This window comes from Mytilus trossulus, chromosome 4 (assembly GCF_036588685.1).
Source record: "Mytilus trossulus isolate FHL-02 chromosome 4, PNRI_Mtr1.1.1.hap1, whole genome shotgun sequence".
Taxonomy (NCBI): domain Eukaryota; kingdom Metazoa; phylum Mollusca; class Bivalvia; order Mytilida; family Mytilidae; genus Mytilus; species Mytilus trossulus.
Genome location: NC_086376.1, coordinates 29,676,886 through 29,698,160, shown reverse-complemented (window position 1 = coordinate 29,698,160; position 21,275 = coordinate 29,676,886). Strand labels below are relative to the sequence as shown.

The following is a 21,275-nucleotide window of genomic DNA, read 5'->3' as shown; positions in this document are numbered from 1 at the left end:
TAGACAAGATAATATGACACATGACTGACTGACTAATGTTAATTATTCTAAAAGAAAATAAATATTAATGCTAAACACTCTACCATATAGTAAGCTTCCAGTCTGACAGAATCACTGGGGTAAAGCTGATGACCGTAACTGCATTCACGGTCATCCCAAGATGTCGGACGAAAAATTAGGTCAGTTTCTGTATTGTCTGTTAAAGTGTTTCTATATCATTTTCTTTACAATTCTTACATTGAAACGATGTAAATTTATAAAAGAATCACTCGGAAATCACTGATTACTTCCGAGAAATATGCATGAAACGGGAAATTCGATTTGAAAAAATCTCTCAGAAGACCGTAAATCACAATCGAGATGACCGTAACAAAATCACCGATTCATAACAAGGGTGACCGTAATTGCGTTTAAGATGACCGTAATTTGTAAATGATGACCGTAACTTTTAAAGGATGACCCTCAATTCTAAGAAATATCCGTATTTATTTAATTACCTTTTTGTATCAAATGATTAATCGTGTTGGTATAAACATATTAATATGAGAGTATTATCCTATAGGTAGAAAAAAATAAGTCGTGCTTCAAATGCAAAGATTACAATATGTATCTTTTTTACGGTAGAGGGTTTAATTTTTTTAAATGTCTTTGCAAAAAGACATGCAAATGAACAGGTAGGGAAACCATACTACAAAAGCGCGATAAAATGACACCTCACAAGTATAATAAAAAAAAATGCGGTGCACAGCCTCCAACTGCTCGACAAAAGATTTTTTTTATTTCTTGGATTCCTTTTAATGACATATAATAAATACACATTTTTAAAAATGTCAATGCATGTAGACCCATTGTTATTATATCGTCTTCCATTTTGTCGTGCATATAAAATAACAGAAATATTTTGAAAATATCATACGACTAAACTAGTGAAGGTGAGCTCCAGCAAAGTAGATCCTTAAAATAGTCTATTACGAATAGCGTATCACAAGGCGGGAGGTTGTCAATTTGTATATATATACAGAAATGTTATTCATACAGTCAGGATTCTACTTCTTCAAAATTGTTTCCCCATTACGCCAGTTCATGCTCACAATCGGAGAAATGGAGCCATTGTAGGGATGACCATCTGCCAATTTTGCTCTTGAAAACTGATAAATTTATCCACATAGCACCATTACGATCGATTGTTATACGTCAATTATATTTTAAAAGACAAATGTATCTACTAGCTAATGAGCATCAGTTAATGATCTTGTCTGCATTGATTCAACTTAAAAATATTGTCTGTTCGGATGTCAGGTGGAATTTTAGAAAATTCTTTAGCATTTAAAAAAATTCTAATTAAATATTTCGTGGAAGGGCAGACTAGATTTTTTCAGTGGTTGAAGATTATAAACCCTAGTTATCACACACAAGAAAGTCATATTTTTTCGAAGGTATCCATTTTCATCATCCAAATTAAAAGACTGACGTCAAGTACTTTTAGAAAAAATAGCTATTCGAACACACCTACTCTGTTTTTGTGATTCATTAGATAGGTATTTCACTTGAACCATATATTTCATCTTTTCGTACTGTCATTTTTTAACGTTATAAAGTCAACCTGTAGCTTTGCTATATAAAAATGATAGAATCTGAAGCGAGATGCTATATCAAATACTCTTGTTTTGTACGTTTTAAAGACAAAATATACACCCCAAACATGTCCTTACATAAAAAGGTGCACTCGACTTTCTCTTTTCGATACAATCGTTACCTATTTTGGGGAATTTTTCATGATTCACATAATGGAAGGGCAGACACGAAAATTTTTGAACTAAAATATGTTCTCCGTCCGTGGTAAAAAAAAAAAAAAATCAGATTATGCATTTTCTACATCCAACTTATAGATACCCATGTCGTCGACTTGATATCTTAATGTTTTGCATTACTATGTAATAGATACATTGAATACTTATGCAAATGGTGTTTTTAAAATAAAACACTTCGTAATTGAGAAGAAAATTGTCGTTTTATTTGTTTCTATTAAGGGACGACATCAAAAGATCAATGAAGGATAAAAAACTTAATTCAAATAGTTTGGGGGTGGGGGGGTTAAACGTGCTGCAAGTTTTGTTTATCAAACATCGATTTTACATATATCCATATGGGTCAATCAATGTTTCCCAAATTAAGTTAAGAGGGGGTAGGGGGGTCAGTAAAAAAACTATCTGAATTAAGTGTTTTTTTTTTTATCCTACATTGAACTTTTGATGTCTTCCCTAACTTTTTAAAATTTTGTTACTATATCAAACATTACAGTAAACATTTATCGCTTTTTCGATAAACAAAGAGCTTCGATTCTTATGTTTTATTTCAAAAGTGTCTCCGCCTGCATATATCAAGACAAATTAAGATTTTAATCTGCTTCCTCTGGAACCATACCCATGGGCTCGATTACCAAATATTCGTATGTTTTATTAATGTTTTTAATGGTCCATTTATTGGCATTAAGTTTTTCTGGTCTGTGCGTACGTTCGCCCGTTCGTCTGTTTGTTTGTCCGTTTGTCCAGCTAAGAGTTAAATAAAATTGAAACTTAGTATATACACAATTTACCTATGGTATGATCTTTTTAATTCTAATGCCAAATTACAGTTTTATACCATTTTCACAGTCCACTAAATATAGAAAATGATAGTGTAGATGAGGCATCCGTGTACTAGGGACAAATTCATATTTCTCCAAATTTTCGTCGTATCGCTGTCAATTTGTTTTAAAATTTTAACGTCGTTTTCAATAAATATTTCATTGTTTACGAGAAATATGCAATTAACTATCATTGTCATAAATCCAAACTACAGCCAATCGTATCATAGTTTAAAAAAAGAAATGTGTGAAACATATTTATATCCGCTAACCGAGCCCCAATTAAGATCGACAAACTCAACAAAAAAGCTTTGAATACAATACGAATATTTCTTAGAATTGATGGTCATCCTATAAAAGTTACGGTCGTTCTACATAAATTACAGTCAGTCTTTACAAATTATGGTCATCCTTTACAAGTTACGGTCATCTTTTTACCAATCACGGTCATCCTTGTTTTATGTTACGGTCATCTTGAAAATATTTTGATTATGATTTACGGTCATCTTAACGATTTTTTCAAATCGAATTTCCCGTTTCATGCACATTTCACGGAAGTAATTAGTGATTTCCGAGTGATTCTTTTATAAATTTACATCGTTTCAATGTATGATTTGTAAAGGAAATGATATAGAAACACTTTAACAGACAATACAGAAACTGACCTATTTTTTCGTCCGACATCTTGGGATGACCGTGAATGCAGTTACGGTCATCAGCTTTACCCCAGTGAGAATGGATAGTTGAGGATGAAGTGTTTTCACCATTCATATACCTTTTGAATTTGTTCTTGCCTATCCTGTTTATTTTTCAGATCTAAAGATATACAAATAGTAGAGGAATATGTATTAGTCCACTCAATTTGTATATTCAGTATAAAAGTAAATTAAAAAATTTTGTTGGCTTTGATCTTCCATTTATGAGTTATGCAAATTAAATGATTGATCAGTACTTTGAAACATTATATTTTATCCCTTTCATAAATTATATACAGAAAATTTCTAACACATTGAAACTTGTTGAAAATTACGTGTGTACGTTCTCATTAATATACCATTGTTTATACAAACACAGATTATATATATATATTTTTTTCAGAATGGTCCACTTATATTTTCAAAACGTAAGTTTGTGTTGTGTTGGTTTGTTACTGAACTTATGAGAACTGTAACCTATTTTGAGGCTATTTGGCGGCCTCAGACTATATTTTGGGGAACAAAACAATTCCGGGTACGTCTAGGAGGAGTTACTGAGGTAGTGCGAGATACTGAGAAGACTAAATCATAGTTAACTAGTCATTACTTAGAAAGGGAGATAATTTACCTTAACAGGAAGTACACAAAAGGAGATAACCCTGTCTGGAACAGAATCAAGAACAGAACGACTTAGAGAAAGAGATCATGTTGCATTTCAGTTTTGAGCTATGTTTGATTGGGAATTCAGTGCTTTAATGAAGAATATGTTTAGGTTGTTTAACAACAACTGTCATCAATAGGGATACACTTGCATATAATCATGATAGGAGCGTTTGAAAAATTTGGGAAATATTGTTCAATTATTTTTTGCTAATTCAGATTATTAGAAGTTGAGAGAGAATTCTAAGTCTATTAAAGATTAGCACATGTGTGTCTGACCTTAGTGAGATTTCAGTGATTTATAAATCTAAGCCTTTATAGATTATATAGTAATTTATGGATGTAGTAGACTTGTGCATTTTAAACATGCCGGTAATTAATATTGATTCATTATTGATATTTTTCACATTCAGTGCAATATAAAAAAAATTATCAAGCTAGTTTAAAAATTATTAATCCATTAAAATGATGAAATATTGACATCTGCTATTTTTTTTTTTTTTTGAAAAGTAATCGTACTTTTATTAGTTTTTAAATGGGTATTTATATTGATGGGCCAAAAACAGTGATTTTTTTTTTGTAACACACATAATAGTTTATAGGTTCTTTTAATTTGTAGAGTCCACATCTTAAAATATTTTGTATTTGCAATCATCAGTTCATGTGTCTGTCATGATTTACATATAAATAACCAGTATTTTGCATTTATTAGAACTGGTGGATGAAATGTTTCATTTTTAAAGGAGAATTTTTTTTATCAGAGCTATCATTTGGCTAGAGTAGTAAGATTATTCTTTCACAAGTACTATTATTTCATTATAACATTATTGATTTGTTCTGTTCACTTTTAGTGCAGAAATGTCACTTGAAATATAAATGTGATATCTCACAGTTTAAATCTTAATATGAACATCTGAAGGGCATTATATGTCATACTTTTTGAATTTTTTTTTTCAAAGGGTTTAAATAAATGCTCATATCATACCTTTTTCTAATAATATGAAAGTGGATCTGTAATAATGTACTATTCCTTTGTACAATTTAAGTAATCTCTTTTTTTTCATCCTTTGTAAAAATCTATATTTTTTATACTATATACATTTCAGTCCAAGACTTAATGATAAAATGAGTGATTTTTGGAAATTTTATTTTAGAGTTTTGTATATTTTCATTGGAAAACACAATGATTGAATTAAAAAAAACCAGACTTTTTCAAGAGATCAGTTTTGGCCAGGTCGCCAAGATAGCAATTTCAGCAATTATGCATATATGTAATCAAATTTTTCTGCAGTTTCTTACCCAGTTTTATGAAACATAGAATGTTTGCAAACCAATTGATGTTTTGTAAATTTTATAATGGAGTTGACAAAAATAATTCCCCATTTTTTTTTATTTGTTTAACATTAATTTGACTATGGTTTATTTTTCAATTATCTTTGGATGTATCATGTATTCATTTCTTATTTTCTGAAGGATTGATGTGGTAAAGTTTGAAGTTATACATTATGGCCCATATTGATGATAGACCTACTCCTGTTAGATACATGACAATCAAAATAATCATAGAAAACAATCAAACATCAACAGTGAGGAACATCAGTGGTTATTGAACCTCCAAAATTGTTTTTAAATGATGTGTGAAAATACAACTATTATCTTGTTTAATATTTGAGAACCAAAAGATTGCTAAGAAAGAGAATTTTTATTTCATACCATTGTTTCATAAATGGCATAAAGAAATATTTTTATTTAAAATAATTTTGCCAGTTTCAATAAAAGCTCACTGATTCATTCTAATTAAGGAAAATGAAAATGTTAGAATATCCTGCAAACTGACTTCATAAAAATGTAATAAAAAAGTTTTACTAACTTTGAAAATTGTGCTATATCTATTTAAAATCATAAAAAACATATGGAAAATTTTTATTACTTTTGCTATAGATGATAAAAATAAAGTGCAAAAATAAAAGAATTGTATAGAATTTAAAATATTTCTCCCTTCTATGTCTATTATTTTATCTTTAAGGAAACCAAATAAGAACTTCTATGTATAAAAATAAGAAGATGTCTTAGATGACTTAGAAGTTAACAACAATAGGTCACCATGCAGCATTTATGTTGTTCTATGTTCTTATTAGAAATTTAATTAAAAACATCATCCAAATCTTTAAATGTTACAAGTATAATTATTGTTTTGAGATCTATTTTTAAACAACATGGACCAAAGTATGACATATCAGGGAATTTAGATTTTATTTTGTTTTGCTGTTACATTTATTAATGTTGCTTTAATGAAAATTAATTATTTAGATTTTTCTTCACATACATATTATTTCATGTTTTTTGTTTTCATCTGGTAAATGACAATCATTTTTTTTTTTTTTATTTTGAATGATAGCGTCATTTCAACTCATGTTCATACTAGTCTTAGTGTAGCAGATATGAATAAAGGAGTCATTGAGACAGCTACCCAACATGAAAGACTAAGATACCCTGAAGTCAACAGACAGTCTTTAACACGAAAAAGTGTGATAACGATTTGTCAAGTTACAAACCATTTAATAGAATACAAAAGGATATGGCTTATCCATCCATAACACAAAATCAGTACATGCACAGCAATAAAATACAAAAAGTAAAGGAACAGCACTAAATGGTAAACAAATTTAATAAGGACTTTCAAAGATTAGCTAACAATACTGCATCATTTCAAGGACAACAAAATAAAAAACAAATGACTCTAATCAACCAATGAAATGGTTTCTTACACAGGATGTTTTTATAAACATATTTGGATTAGATATTTTGTTATTGGTCTTGAGTTCATGATTTGTATTAAATATATTGAACAGACATTGCTTTATTTTAATTAGCATTAAAGTTAAGCATTACAGTTAAGGAAAATATCATATTAACATTAGTTTTGATTTTTTTTACTGCTGAAAAAATAAAACCAGTATTAACAAAGTATTTTTTTTTAACCAGATATTAAGATTTGAAAAATTTCTAGTCTTAAGCTTTAAGAACATTCTTGGAGAAGACATATTTGTTGTAATGAATTTCATTCATCCTTTGTTGTATCTTTAGACTGATCATATACCATCGGACCTGTGGCCAGGGGGGGGGGGGGGGGGGTTCAAGGTGTTTGGATGACCCCCCCCCCTTGAAAACAAATATGCACTGTTGGAAACTCCTGGCTATGGGCCTGACCATTGTGAGTGTGTAATTTCTCATGAAACTGGTGTTTATATGTTTATCATTATGTATGATCCTATCACCATGACATTTCTCACTGCAAAAATTGTATGTATTTATGGTATTGAATGAGTCTCATTGTTATGTAATGGCTACTTTATTTTATTCTCCTCAAATCAAAGCATAGTTGAAGTAATTCTAAAAAGTTGCTTTTTTTCACTTAGGGATGACATCAAAAGTTAATGTAGGATAAAAAACTTAATCAATATAGTTTATCACTGAAGAAATAATTATTAATTCCCTAATAAGAAGGAAGTTGGGGGGGGGGGGGGGGGGGTACATATAAGTCTTATCATTATATACTTTCTGTTTTTTGAAAAGACGAAATTGCTTTAATTTTACAACAAGTTAGTCCCATATTTTTTTCTGTAAAAAAAAAAGTAACCAGACTTCATAAAGGTTGTTGCTTATATTGATATACTTTTATCTGAAAAATCCAGTAGCAAAAAGGTTTAGTGATCAACAGCTTTTTTTCTTCAATTTACAAACCAAATTATTCCATTTAGTATTTACTTCAAATTCCTTGTATTTTCGAATTAATTTCCTCAAAAAAGTCAAAAGTAGATTAAAAATCATTTCTTTTTAGAAACAACCTCGTTATTTTGAAGTTTGAAGATTTTTTTGTACAGAACTAAGTATTAAATAACATTTTTTGTGTATTGATTTAACGGTTGATATAATTATACCTATACAGCTATTTATGACAAGAGCACTGTAAAAATTGATATTAATACAAGTGTAATTTTTTTGGCTACTTTTAAAGTTGCAAAATTGTTTTAAAGCAGCCTTTAATGTCTTATTGTGTGAGGTTTTTGTTGTTGAGTATAACTTTTTTTTATATATCTGTTAATATATCTGAATTTGATTGTTAAAGTAAATTTTTAAGATCAATTTATATTGTAGCTTCTTTACATGAGTAAATCTAAGATCTGTGAATAAATGGTTAGTTTTTTGTGGTCTTGGAATTCATAATAATTTTGTATAAATGGTCTGTATTTTTTGTCTGTGTATATGAAAAATGTGTATAAATGATTGTTAATTTTGTTGTAATTTTATACAATGAATATTTATATCATCTGTTAATCTGTCCATATCTACATTCCCATTATATTTTATGCAAATATAGAATATTTTGTTATAATAGAATTGTTTATTTATTTGCCAAGTACAGAAATAAAAACAGCCTAAAAGAAATAAACCACTAATTTATATCCCTTATTTCTCTCCATGATAAATTCAGGAATTTCCAGTATTCAAATGCATTATGTCTTAAGTTTAGATGAAGTAACAGTTATTTCAGATCAAAACAATAACATTGCCTGGCTTGTAAAAAATTCTACATACCTTTGTTTGCATATTGGTTTCTTGAAATTCAGAAGTGCAAAATCGAGTATTCTAATCTGAGAAACGGGAAAAGTTATGCCTTCTCTTTCAATTTGATACACACAAAAAAAAAAGAGTAAAAAAGTACTGAACTCGGAGGACAATTCAAAACTAAATCCCTAATCAAATGGCAAAATCAAATGATAAAACACATCAAACAAGTGGACAGCAACTGTCATATTCTCGACTTGGTACAGGCATTTTCAAATGTAGAAAATGGTGAATTGAACTTGGTTTTATAGTGCTAAACCTCTCACTTGTATGACAGTCACATCAAATTCCATTACATTTACAACAATGGGTGGAAAAAACAGACATAATAGGTAAATAGTCAAAATATGGGTACAGCAGTCATCAATGTGTCACAATCTCAAAACACACAAATATTTAACAAAAAAGCACAAAAAGCATCTATCAAATTTAAAACCACATGCATTGCTTTGCATGTTTGACAGCATAAAATGTAAACATTTCATAGAAACAAATATAAAATAATTTTGCTGTTCAATGTTTTTTCAAAAAAAATATAATTTCACATGGGAAATGGTGGTATACAAGGTTAAAAAAATCAAAGGTATGGTAGAACTTATTTCAGAAACAGACCTAGATTAAAAATTATCCAGAAGTATTTATAATTTTTAAGAATCCATACATGGTTATAACCCCTACGTGAGTAAAATATTTTTTTTGTTTTGTTGTATTTTCAACTTTATAATAGAACATTAAAATAATGACATATAATAACACAATAACACATTGGGGTGGATCTTTTAAAGTACAGAGTCACGTCATATGAACCAATGAAACACAAAAAGTCGCACATACAAAACACACCAGCAAACATGAAGGAAAATACAAACACATTGACGGGATGTATAAGTACCTTGCCACGGCAAATGGATATCACAGAATACAGACCAAACAGTAAAAGTAATATTCATAAGAGCACAAAGACAAATGAAAGAACAATATAGCACATTGTAAAGATGAACAACGTCAGTACGCAGAATCTATACATCAAGACCATCATGTATTATTTGTGAAGTTGATACGGAATATTTATCAACAAGGTCTTGGTATCTTCCAATGATTTTTTTTAGAAAAAGGACGTGATGTTCTTTGATATACCCCTGGTTCATTAATTTTCTGCTCAGACATTGGTGACGTTTAAAATTATCTAGAAGTTCTTTAAACATTTTAAGAATCAACGCATTTAACGAGGATTTAGCTGTGAACCAATGTAATTATGCTTTCATTTCATACAAAATAAAAAAAAATAAAAAATTTGAAACTTAAATGCTATGGTTAAGAACAGTTTTATCGAAATTTGTACAACTGTCTTATATTTTTCTTCTTTACTGGACCCACATTAGCGGTTTTATACTGAACTACTATTGGTTCATTGAGTATTTCTTGTATTTATTTCGATATGGGCGTCACTGATGAGTCTTATGTAGACGAAACGCGCGTCTGGCGTACTAAATTATAATCCTGGTACCTTTGATAACTATTAGGTATGTTATGAGCAGTTATTAATTTTCTATCTAGGCATTAATCTAAAGCATCCAAAGAAATTTCGCACTATCTGTTAGTTCAAAAGATCTTTAAACAACGAATATGTATTCAATGCCATAACAAAAACTGTTATCTGTATGAATAAACATCAAATTCACCCATAGTCCTGAATGTTTTGAAAATTCGAACTAGAATAAGATGCTTTAATTTTCAAATATAACACAATAAAGAAGCTGATAGAGAAATACACATAACAAATATACTTATTGAAAGAATAATCACAACAAGAAAAAAACTAAATATTATATTCATCAATTTCTAGATTTTAAAAAACTGATATCTGAAATCATTTTAAAAGTATTCAATATTTTCCTCATTTTCTGTTAAAAAAGATTTAAGTTGAACTAGCTATGAAATCATGAAGAAACAATACATATATTCAGATAGTTTTGGAACGTGTTGGAGTATAGGCGAAAACTTATCAAAATTATTTCATAATTTGTCAGAATGTAGTATGTATGTGATGTGTTTAAAACATATAACATCAATGTTTGGTCACCTAGCTAAAGGATGTGAACACTATGGCAGATTTGGATACTAAACAGTGAAAATACATCATTATGTGAATATAAGATAAACTAAATGACCGAAGTTTTCAGAAAGTAAGAAGATACAATGTCATTACTGCATTGTTTTTCCTGATAAAGAATGAAATAGAGAAAGAAAAAAAAATGAAATTAAAAAAAATACCCATTAGAAAAAATAGCAAAAGACGTGTTTCCAGATTTGAAATTAGTAACAATTTATTCTAGAGTTAAAATAAATTTATGTTTGTACATATTCCTTCCAAAATTGTTGAACATCAATCTGAAGGTCACATAGATATAAACCTTGCACACATCATCAAATAACATCACCTTCATCAAGTGAAAAACTGAACAGTTTATCATCCTCGTCACATGAAGTTGCATATCATCATTTGCAATCACTGAAGGATGTATTTCAAGTAGGTGTATACTCATTATAAGATCAATACAACATGAATTTAAAATCAGTGATGCAGCTTCAACGGGAAAGCTTAACTAACAAAACTCCAATTTGATTCGAACGGATCATATGCATCATGTCATTTTCATTTTTATAATATAGGTGACAAGTTTAATTTCAAATAACACTGAATTAGATTAATAATTCTGGATAACGTTCAGATTATATTTGATTATGAATAAAACAAACAGTGTGAACACCCTCAATATATAAAAGAAAATTCTGTTCAAGACTTCCCTCTGAAAAATTGCTTTTAAATGTTATGTGAAAGTGACCAGCTGGGACAGTTAGCCAAATAAACTCATTATTCACCAGGGCTGAACTGGAAATTTTCCATCGGTATAACATTGTGCATCCAATATGCATTGTGATGTTCAATACATAATCAGCCTTACCTTCATGACAATTAATATATGAACTCGCAACAAATGTTGATTAACAATATAAATTTCACGTTTTTTTATATAGATTAGACAGTTGGTTTTCCCGTTTGAATGGTTTTACACTACTAATTTTGGGGCCCTTTATAGGTTGTTGTTCGGTGTGAGCCAAGGCTCCGTGTTGAAGGCCGTACATTGACCTATAATGGTTTACGTTTTTAAATTGTTATTTGGATGGAGAGTTGTCTCATTGGCACTCACACAACATCTTCCTATATCTATAGATCACTAGCTTACTAAATAAAGACAGCAGAAGTATACCGCTGTTTAAGGTGGCACGGTAGTATTTGCTTTCCAGAATTTAGGTTGCTCTTTTGTGTACCCTACTTAGGTAAATGTATCTAAACAGTGTGATTGGACAAAAAATACAGTATCAACTGAACATACTTTCCCAAACTGAGTGATGAATCAGGTGTAGAAAAATATGAAATAATTTTACATATAGATGAAAATGAATTTTTGAGAATTTTTTTAAATTTTGCATTCACTGCACCATAAAAGACCTAAAAGTACTAGTGGCCTTAGGATTTTAAAAATAGCAAAAAAAGTAAACGGTCATGATACATATTCAAATTCATTTCTGAATGGTAAAATAAAAGTACTTCAGTTAACTGTGAATGTAGAATTTTTTGCAGTGTTAGAAAGTGGTGAAAATTCTAAAAAGGCTATCATTATCCCTTATGGGCCAGGAAATACTACCGTGCCACCTTAAGGGGGATATATATTTTTACACTAAATCAATAAAGGAACTTTTTTTACCTATGCAATTTGTAAGTTTAACAATACAAAGTTGATTAAGGGCAACTATGATAAAAACAAGCCTTAAATTCCACTCCTGAGAGTAAAAATTGCTGATTCAGCAAATTTTGCCTGATCTGTAGGTAATAATTTAAAAATTTACCTAGAAAGTAGAAATTCATTACTTTTATGTAACTTGCACTACATTTTTAATTATAAATGCTTGCTTTGACTTTCCGCAGTGTCTGACACATGTGCAACCACTGAAATTTGAGACGCGACATTCTTCAGTTGCATGTACATCCTATTATTTTCACCGAAATAAATAAATTGCATAATTTCTTATTTTTTGCAACACAAGTACAGCTATACTAGTTTTCTTGAGGTTTAATTTGTAGTTCTAATGTAACATGACACCAGTTGGAGCTTTAAAGGAACCAGTAAGTGGTTAAGGGGTCCTTACTTATTCATTAAGCTCTCATACTGGTCTGAAATAGAGATAGAAATAGGGGTTTCTTTACATTGAACAGACCTTATTTTTGACAAAGAATGTATTTATGATGTTATATCAGCAAGATTAAATGGTTTCTTCATTTTCCATGCAAATACCATTAGTTGTTAAGATTTTCTGACAGTGGAAAGCACAATAAAGGCAAATTGATTATGTAAGGGGACATAATTTAACTTAATGCATACATGAGAAATAGACAAACAGTCAACTTAGAGATGTGTTCTAGTACATATATTGCCAAACAGATTTTGGAATTATAGTTAACTGCAATCTAAAGACTCTTGTTGTATTATCCTCATAATCTGGGAATGTTTAAAGTAATATAAGGCATGCTGTAAAATGTGGAATGGAGTTTAATACCAGTTTTCAGGATTTGGTAATAAAACTGTTTCTTTCAGTCAGATTAACCATAAACAGAGTTGGCAATCCACTAATTCCTCCTGAATCACCATGTTGGACTTCTGTGTTGCTTTGAAACATCATATATTTTGGTTTTGTTCACTCTTTAAGTAAAAATGGTAAGATGAAAAAAAAGTGAAAATCTGCCAGATGGGGTAGGGATGTAATGTTTCATTTTTTTTGGGTAAGAAATGATCGCAGACTAGTATTCTTTATTGTAATATGTTCCAAAATAAGAAGTCTATGCATCATAGGTGTCATGACTGGTTTCAAGGTTGTTATTTCTTGGTTAAGGTGGCACGGTAGTATTTGCTTTCCAGAATTTAGGTTGCTCTTTTGTGTACCCTACTTAGGTAAATGTATCTAAACAGTGTGATTGGACAAAAAATACAGTATCAACTGAACATACTTTCCCAAACTGAGTGATGAATCAGGTGTAGAAAAATATGAAATAATTTTACATATAGATGAAAATGAATTTTTGAGAATTTTTTTAAATTTTGCATTCACTGCACCATAAAAGACCTAAAAGTACTAGTGGCCTTAGGATTTTAAAAATAGCAAAAAAAGTAAACGGTCATGATACATATTCAAATTCATTTCTGAATGGTAAAATAAAAGTACTTCAGTTAACTGTGAATGTAGAATTTTTTGCAGTGTTAGAAAGTGGTGAAAATTCTAAAAAGGCTATCATTATCCCTTATGGGCCAGGAAATACTACCGTGCCACCTTAAGGGGGATATATATTTTTACACTAAATCAATAAAGGAACTTTTTTTACCTATGCAATTTGTAAGTTTAACAATACAAAGTTGATTAAGGGCAACTATGATAAAAACAAGCCTTAAATTCCACTCCTGAGAGTAAAAATTGCTGATTCAGCAAATTTTGCCTGATCTGTAGGTAATAATTTAAAAATTTACCTAGAAAGTAGAAATTCATTACTTTTATGTAACTTGCACTACATTTTTAATTATAAATGCTTGCTTTGACTTTCCGCAGTGTCTGACACATGTGCAACCACTGAAATTTGAGACGCGACATTCTTCAGTTGCATGTACATCCTATTATTTTCACCGAAATAAATAAATTGCATAATTTCTTATTTTTTGCAACACAAGTACAGCTATACTAGTTTTCTTGAGGTTTAATTTGTAGTTCTAATGTAACATGACACCAGTTGGAGCTTTAAAGGAACCAGTAAGTGGTTAAGGGGTCCTTACTTATTCATTAAGCTCTCATACTGGTCTGAAATAGAGATAGAAATAGGGGTTTCTTTACATTGAACAGACCTTATTTTTGACAAAGAATGTATTTATGATGTTATATCAGCAAGATTAAATGGTTTCTTCATTTTCCATGCAAATACCATTAGTTGTTAAGATTTTCTGACAGTGGAAAGCACAATAAAGGCAAATTGATTATGTAAGGGGACATAATTTAACTTAATGCATACATGAGAAATAGACAAACAGTCAACTTAGAGATGTGTTCTAGTACATATATTGCCAAACAGATTTTGGAATTATAGTTAACTGCAATCTAAAGACTCTTGTTGTATTATCCTCATAATCTGGGAATGTTTAAAGTAATATAAGGCATGCTGTAAAATGTGGAATGGAGTTTAATACCAGTTTTCAGGATTTGGTAATAAAACTGTTTCTTTCAGTCAGATTAACCATAAACAGAGTTGGCAATCCACTAATTCCTCCTGAATCACCATGTTGGACTTCTGTGTTGCTTTGAAACATCATATATTTTGGTTTTGTTCACTCTTTAAGTAAAAATGGTAAGATGAAAAAAAAGTGAAAATCTGCCAGATGGGGTAGGGATGTAATGTTTCATTTTTTTTGGGTAAGAAATGATCGCAGACTAGTATTCTTTATTGTAATATGTTCCAAAATAAGAAGTCTATGCATCATAGGTGTCATGACTGGTTTCAAGGTTGTTATTTCTTGGTTAAGGTGGCACGGTAGTATTTGCTTTCCAGAATTTAGGTTGCTCTTTTGTGTACCCTACTTAGGTAAATGTATCTAAACAGTGTGATTGGACAAAAAATACAGTATCAACTGAACATACTTTCCCAAACTGAGTGATGAATCAGGTGTAGAAAAATATGAAATAATTTTACATATAGATGAAAATGAATTTTTGAGAATTTTTTTAAATTTTGCATTCACTGCACCATAAAAGACCTAAAAGTACTAGTGGCCTTAGGATTTTAAAAATAGCAAAAAAAGTAAACGGTCATGATACATATTCAAATTCATTTCTGAATGGTAAAATAAAAGTACTTCAGTTAACTGTGAATGTAGAATTTTTTGCAGTGTTAGAAAGTGGTGAAAATTCTAAAAAGGCTATCATTATCCCTTATGGGCCAGGAAATACTACCGTGCCACCTTAAGGGGGATATATATTTTTACACTAAATCAATAAAGGAACTTTTTTTACCTATGCAATTTGTAAGTTTAACAATACAAAGTTGATTAAGGGCAACTATGATAAAAACAAGCCTTAAATTCCACTCCTGAGAGTAAAAATTGCTGATTCAGCAAATTTTGCCTGATCTGTAGGTAATAATTTAAAAATTTACCTAGAAAGTAGAAATTCATTACTTTTATGTAACTTGCACTACATTTTTAATTATAAATGCTTGCTTTGACTTTCCGCAGTGTCTGACACATGTGCAACCACTGAAATTTGAGACGCGACATTCTTCAGTTGCATGTACATCCTATTATTTTCACCGAAATAAATAAATTGCATAATTTCTTATTTTTTGCAACACAAGTACAGCTATACTAGTTTTCTTGAGGTTTAATTTGTAGTTCTAATGTAACATGACACCAGTTGGAGCTTTAAAGGAACCAGTAAGTGGTTAAGGGGTCCTTACTTATTCATTAAGCTCTCATACTGGTCTGAAATAGAGATAGAAATAGGGGTTTCTTTACATTGAACAGACCTTATTTTTGACAAAGAATGTATTTATGATGTTATATCAGCAAGATTAAATGGTTTCTTCATTTTCCATGCAAATACCATTAGTTGTTAAGATTTTCTGACAGTGGAAAGCACAATAAAGGCAAATTGATTATGTAAGGGGACATAATTTAACTTAATGCATACATGAGAAATAGACAAACAGTCAACTTAGAGATGTGTTCTAGTACATATATTGCCAAACAGATTTTGGAATTATAGTTAACTGCAATCTAAAGACTCTTGTTGTATTATCCTCATAATCTGGGAATGTTTAAAGTAATATAAGGCATGCTGTAAAATGTGGAATGGAGTTTAATACCAGTTTTCAGGATTTGGTAATAAAACTGTTTCTTTCAGTCAGATTAACCATAAACAGAGTTGGCAATCCACTAATTCCTCCTGAATCACCATGTTGGACTTCTGTGTTGCTTTGAAACATCATATATTTTGGTTTTGTTCACTCTTTAAGTAAAAATGGTAAGATGAAAAAAAAGTGAAAATCTGCCAGATGGGGTAGGGATGTAATGTTTCATTTTTTTTGGGTAAGAAATGATCGCAGACTAGTATTCTTTATTGTAATATGTTCCAAAATAAGAAGTCTATGCATCATAGGTGTCATGACTGGTTTCAAGGTTGTTATTTCTTGGTTAAGGTGGCACGGTAGTATTTGCTTTCCAGAATTTAGGTTGCTCTTTTGTGTACCCTACTTAGGTAAATGTATCTAAACAGTGTGATTGGACAAAAAATACAGTATCAACTGAACATACTTTCCCAAACTGAGTGATGAATCAGGTGTAGAAAAATATGAAATAATTTTACATATAGATGAAAATGAATTTTTGAGAATTTTTTTAAATTTTGCATTCACTGCACCATAAAAGACCTAAAAGTACTAGTGGCCTTAGGATTTTAAAAATAGCAAAAAAAGTAAACGGTCATGATACATATTCAAATTCATTTCTGAATGGTAAAATAAAAGTACTTCAGTTAACTGTGAATGTAGAATTTTTTGCAGTGTTAGAAAGTGGTGAAAATTCTAAAAAGGCTATCATTATCCCTTATGGGCCAGGAAATACTACCGTGCCACCTTAAGGGGGATATATATTTTTACACTAAATCAATAAAGGAACTTTTTTTACCTATGCAATTTGTAAGTTTAACAATACAAAGTTGATTAAGGGCAACTATGATAAAAACAAGCCTTAAATTCCACTCCTGAGAGTAAAAATTGCTGATTCAGCAAATTTTGCCTGATCTGTAGGTAATAATTTAAAAATTTACCTAGAAAGTAGAAATTCATTACTTTTATGTAACTTGCACTACATTTTTAATTATAAATGCTTGCTTTGACTTTCCGCAGTGTCTGACACATGTGCAACCACTGAAATTTGAGACGCGACATTCTTCAGTTGCATGTACATCCTATTATTTTCACCGAAATAAATAAATTGCATAATTTCTTATTTTTTGCAACACAAGTACAGCTATACTAGTTTTCTTGAGGTTTAATTTGTAGTTCTAATGTAACATGACACCAGTTGGAGCTTTAAAGGAACCAGTAAGTGGTTAAGGGGTCCTTACTTATTCATTAAGCTCTCATACTGGTCTGAAATAGAGATAGAAATAGGGGTTTCTTTACATTGAACAGACCTTATTTTTGACAAAGAATGTATTTATGATGTTATATCAGCAAGATTAAATGGTTTCTTCATTTTCCATGCAAATACCATTAGTTGTTAAGATTTTCTGACAGTGGAAAGCACAATAAAGGCAAATTGATTATGTAAGGGGACATAATTTAACTTAATGCATACATGAGAAATAGACAAACAGTCAACTTAGAGATGTGTTCTAGTACATATATTGCCAAACAGATTTTGGAATTATAGTTAACTGCAATCTAAAGACTCTTGTTGTATTATCCTCATAATCTGGGAATGTTTAAAGTAATATAAGGCATGCTGTAAAATGTGGAATGGAGTTTAATACCAGTTTTCAGGATTTGGTAATAAAACTGTTTCTTTCAGTCAGATTAACCATAAACAGAGTTGGCAATCCACTAATTCCTCCTGAATCACCATGTTGGACTTCTGTGTTGCTTTGAAACATCATATATTTTGGTTTTGTTCACTCTTTAAGTAAAAATGGTAAGATGAAAAAAAAGTGAAAATCTGCCAGATGGGGTAGGGATGTAATGTTTCATTTTTTTTGGGTAAGAAATGATCGCAGACTAGTATTCTTTATTGTAATATGTTCCAAAATAAGAAGTCTATGCATCATAGGTGTCATGACTGGTTTCAAGGTTGTTATTTCTTGGTTAAGGTGGCACGGTAGTATTTGCTTTCCAGAATTTAGGTTGCTCTTTTGTGTACCCTACTTAGGTAAATGTATCTAAACAGTGTGATTGGACAAAAAATACAGTATCAACTGAACATACTTTCCCAAACTGAGTGATGAATCAGGTGTAGAAAAATATGAAATAATTTTACATATAGATGAAAATGAATTTTTGAGAATTTTTTTAAATTTTGCATTCACTGCACCATAAAAGACCTAAAAGTACTAGTGGCCTTAGGATTTTAAAAATAGCAAAAAAAGTAAACGGTCATGATACATATTCAAATTCATTTCTGAATGGTAAAATAAAAGTACTTCAGTTAACTGTGAATGTAGAATTTTTTGCAGTGTTAGAAAGTGGTGAAAATTCTAAAAAGGCTATCATTATCCCTTATGGGCCAGGAAATACTACCGTGCCACCTTAAGGGGGATATATATTTTTACACTAAATCAATAAAGGAACTTTTTTTACCTATGCAATTTGTAAGTTTAACAATACAAAGTTGATTAAGGGCAACTATGATAAAAACAAGCCTTAAATTCCACTCCTGAGAGTAAAAATTGCTGATTCAGCAAATTTTGCCTGATCTGTAGGTAATAATTTAAAAATTTACCTAGAAAGTAGAAATTCATTACTTTTATGTAACTTGCACTACATTTTTAATTATAAATGCTTGCTTTGACTTTCCGCAGTGTCTGACACATGTGCAACCACTGAAATTTGAGACGCGACATTCTTCAGTTGCATGTACATCCTATTATTTTCACCGAAATAAATAAATTGCATAATTTCTTATTTTTTGCAACACAAGTACAGCTATACTAGTTTTCTTGAGGTTTAATTTGTAGTTCTAATGTAACATGACACCAGTTGGAGCTTTAAAGGAACCAGTAAGTGGTTAAGGGGTCCTTACTTATTCATTAAGCTCTCATACTGGTCTGAAATAGAGATAGAAATAGGGGTTTCTTTACATTGAACAGACCTTATTTTTGACAAAGAATGTATTTATGATGTTATATCAGCAAGATTAAATGGTTTCTTCATTTTCCATGCAAATACCATTAGTTGTTAAGATTTTCTGACAGTGGAAAGCACAATAAAGGCAAATTGATTATGTAAGGGGACATAATTTAACTTAATGCATACATGAGAAATAGACAAACAGTCAACTTAGAGATGTGTTCTAGTACATATATTGCCAAACAGATTTTGGAATTATAGTTAACTGCAATCTAAAGACTCTTGTTGTATTATCCTCATAATCTGGGAATGTTTAAAGTAATATAAGGCATGCTGTAAAATGTGGAATGGAGTTTAATACCAGTTTTCAGGATTTGGTAATAAAACTGTTTCTTTCAGTCAGATTAACCATAAACAGAGTTGGCAATCCACTAATTCCTCCTGAATCACCATGTTGGACTTCTGTGTTGCTTTGAAACATCATATATTTTGGTTTTGTTCACTCTTTAAGTAAAAATGGTAAGATGAAAAAAAAGTGAAAATCTGCCAGATGGGGTAGGGATGTAATGTTTCATTTTTTTTGGGTAAGAAATGATCGCAGACTAGTATTCTTTATTGTAATATGTTCCAAAATAAGAAGTCTATGCATCATAGGTGTCATGACTGGTTTCAAGGTTGTTATTTCTTGGTTAAGGTGGCACGGTAGTATTTGCTTTCCAGAATTTAGGTTGCTCTTTTGTGTACCCTACTTAGGTAAATGTATCTAAACAGTGTGATTGGACAAAAAATACAGTATCAACTGAACATACTTTCCCAAACTGAGTGATGAATCAGGTGTAGAAAAATATGAAATAATTTTACATATAGATGAAAATGAATTTTTGAGAATTTTTTTAAATTTTGCATTCACTGCACCATAAAAGACCTAAAAGTACTAGTGGCCTTAGGATTTTAAAAATAGCAAAAAAAGTAAACGGTCATGATACATATTCAAATTCATTTCTGAATGGTAAAATAAAAGTACTTCAGTTAACTGTGAATGTAGAATTTTTTGCAGTGTTAGAAAGTGGTGAAAATTCTAAAAAGGCTATCATTATCCCTTATGGGCCAGGAAATACTACCGTGCCACCTTAAGGGGGATATATATTTTTACACTAAATCAATAAAGGAACTTTTTTTACCTATGCAATTTGTAAGTTTAACAATACAAAGTTGATTAAGGGCAACTATGATAAAAACAAGCCTTAAATTCCACTCCTGAGAGTAAAAATTGCTGATTCAGCAAATTTTGCCTGATCTGTAGGTAATAATTTAAAAATTTACCTAGAAAGTAGAAATTCATTACTTTTATGTAACTTGCACTACATTTTTAATTATAAATGCTTGCTTTGACTTTCCGCAGTGTCTGACACATGTGCAACCACTGAAATTTGAGACGCGACATTCTTCAGTTGCATGTACATCCTATTATTTTCACCGAAATAAATAAATTGCATAATTTCTTATTTTTTGCAACACAAGTACAGCTATACTAGTTTTCTTGAGGTTTAATTTGTAGTTCTAATGTAACATGACACCAGTTGGAGCTTTAAAGGAACCAGTAAGTGGTTAAGGGGTCCTTACTTATTCATTAAGCTCTCATACTGGTCTGAAATAGAGATAGAAATAGGGGTTTCTTTACATTGAACAGACCTTATTTTTGACAAAGAATGTATTTATGATGTTA

At 30.4% G+C, this 21,275-nt stretch overlaps 1 protein-coding gene across 10 annotated transcripts in view; it reads left to right on the top strand.

Annotated features, from left to right (window-relative positions):
* Window positions 1–4,716, top strand: part of LOC134715065 (ceramide glucosyltransferase-B-like) — a 39,635-nt gene extending 34,919 nt beyond the window's left edge. For all 10 annotated transcript variants that reach the window (XM_063576935.1, XM_063576934.1, XM_063576940.1 and 7 more), the window contains exon 12: window positions 3,725–4,716. In XM_063576935.1, the coding sequence (XP_063433005.1) occupies window positions 3,725–3,913 (189 nt within the window). In that variant the 3' untranslated portion in view covers window positions 3,914–4,716. The remainder of the gene's footprint in view (window positions 1–3,724) is intronic.
* Window positions 4,717–21,275: the final 16,559 nt, after the last annotated feature.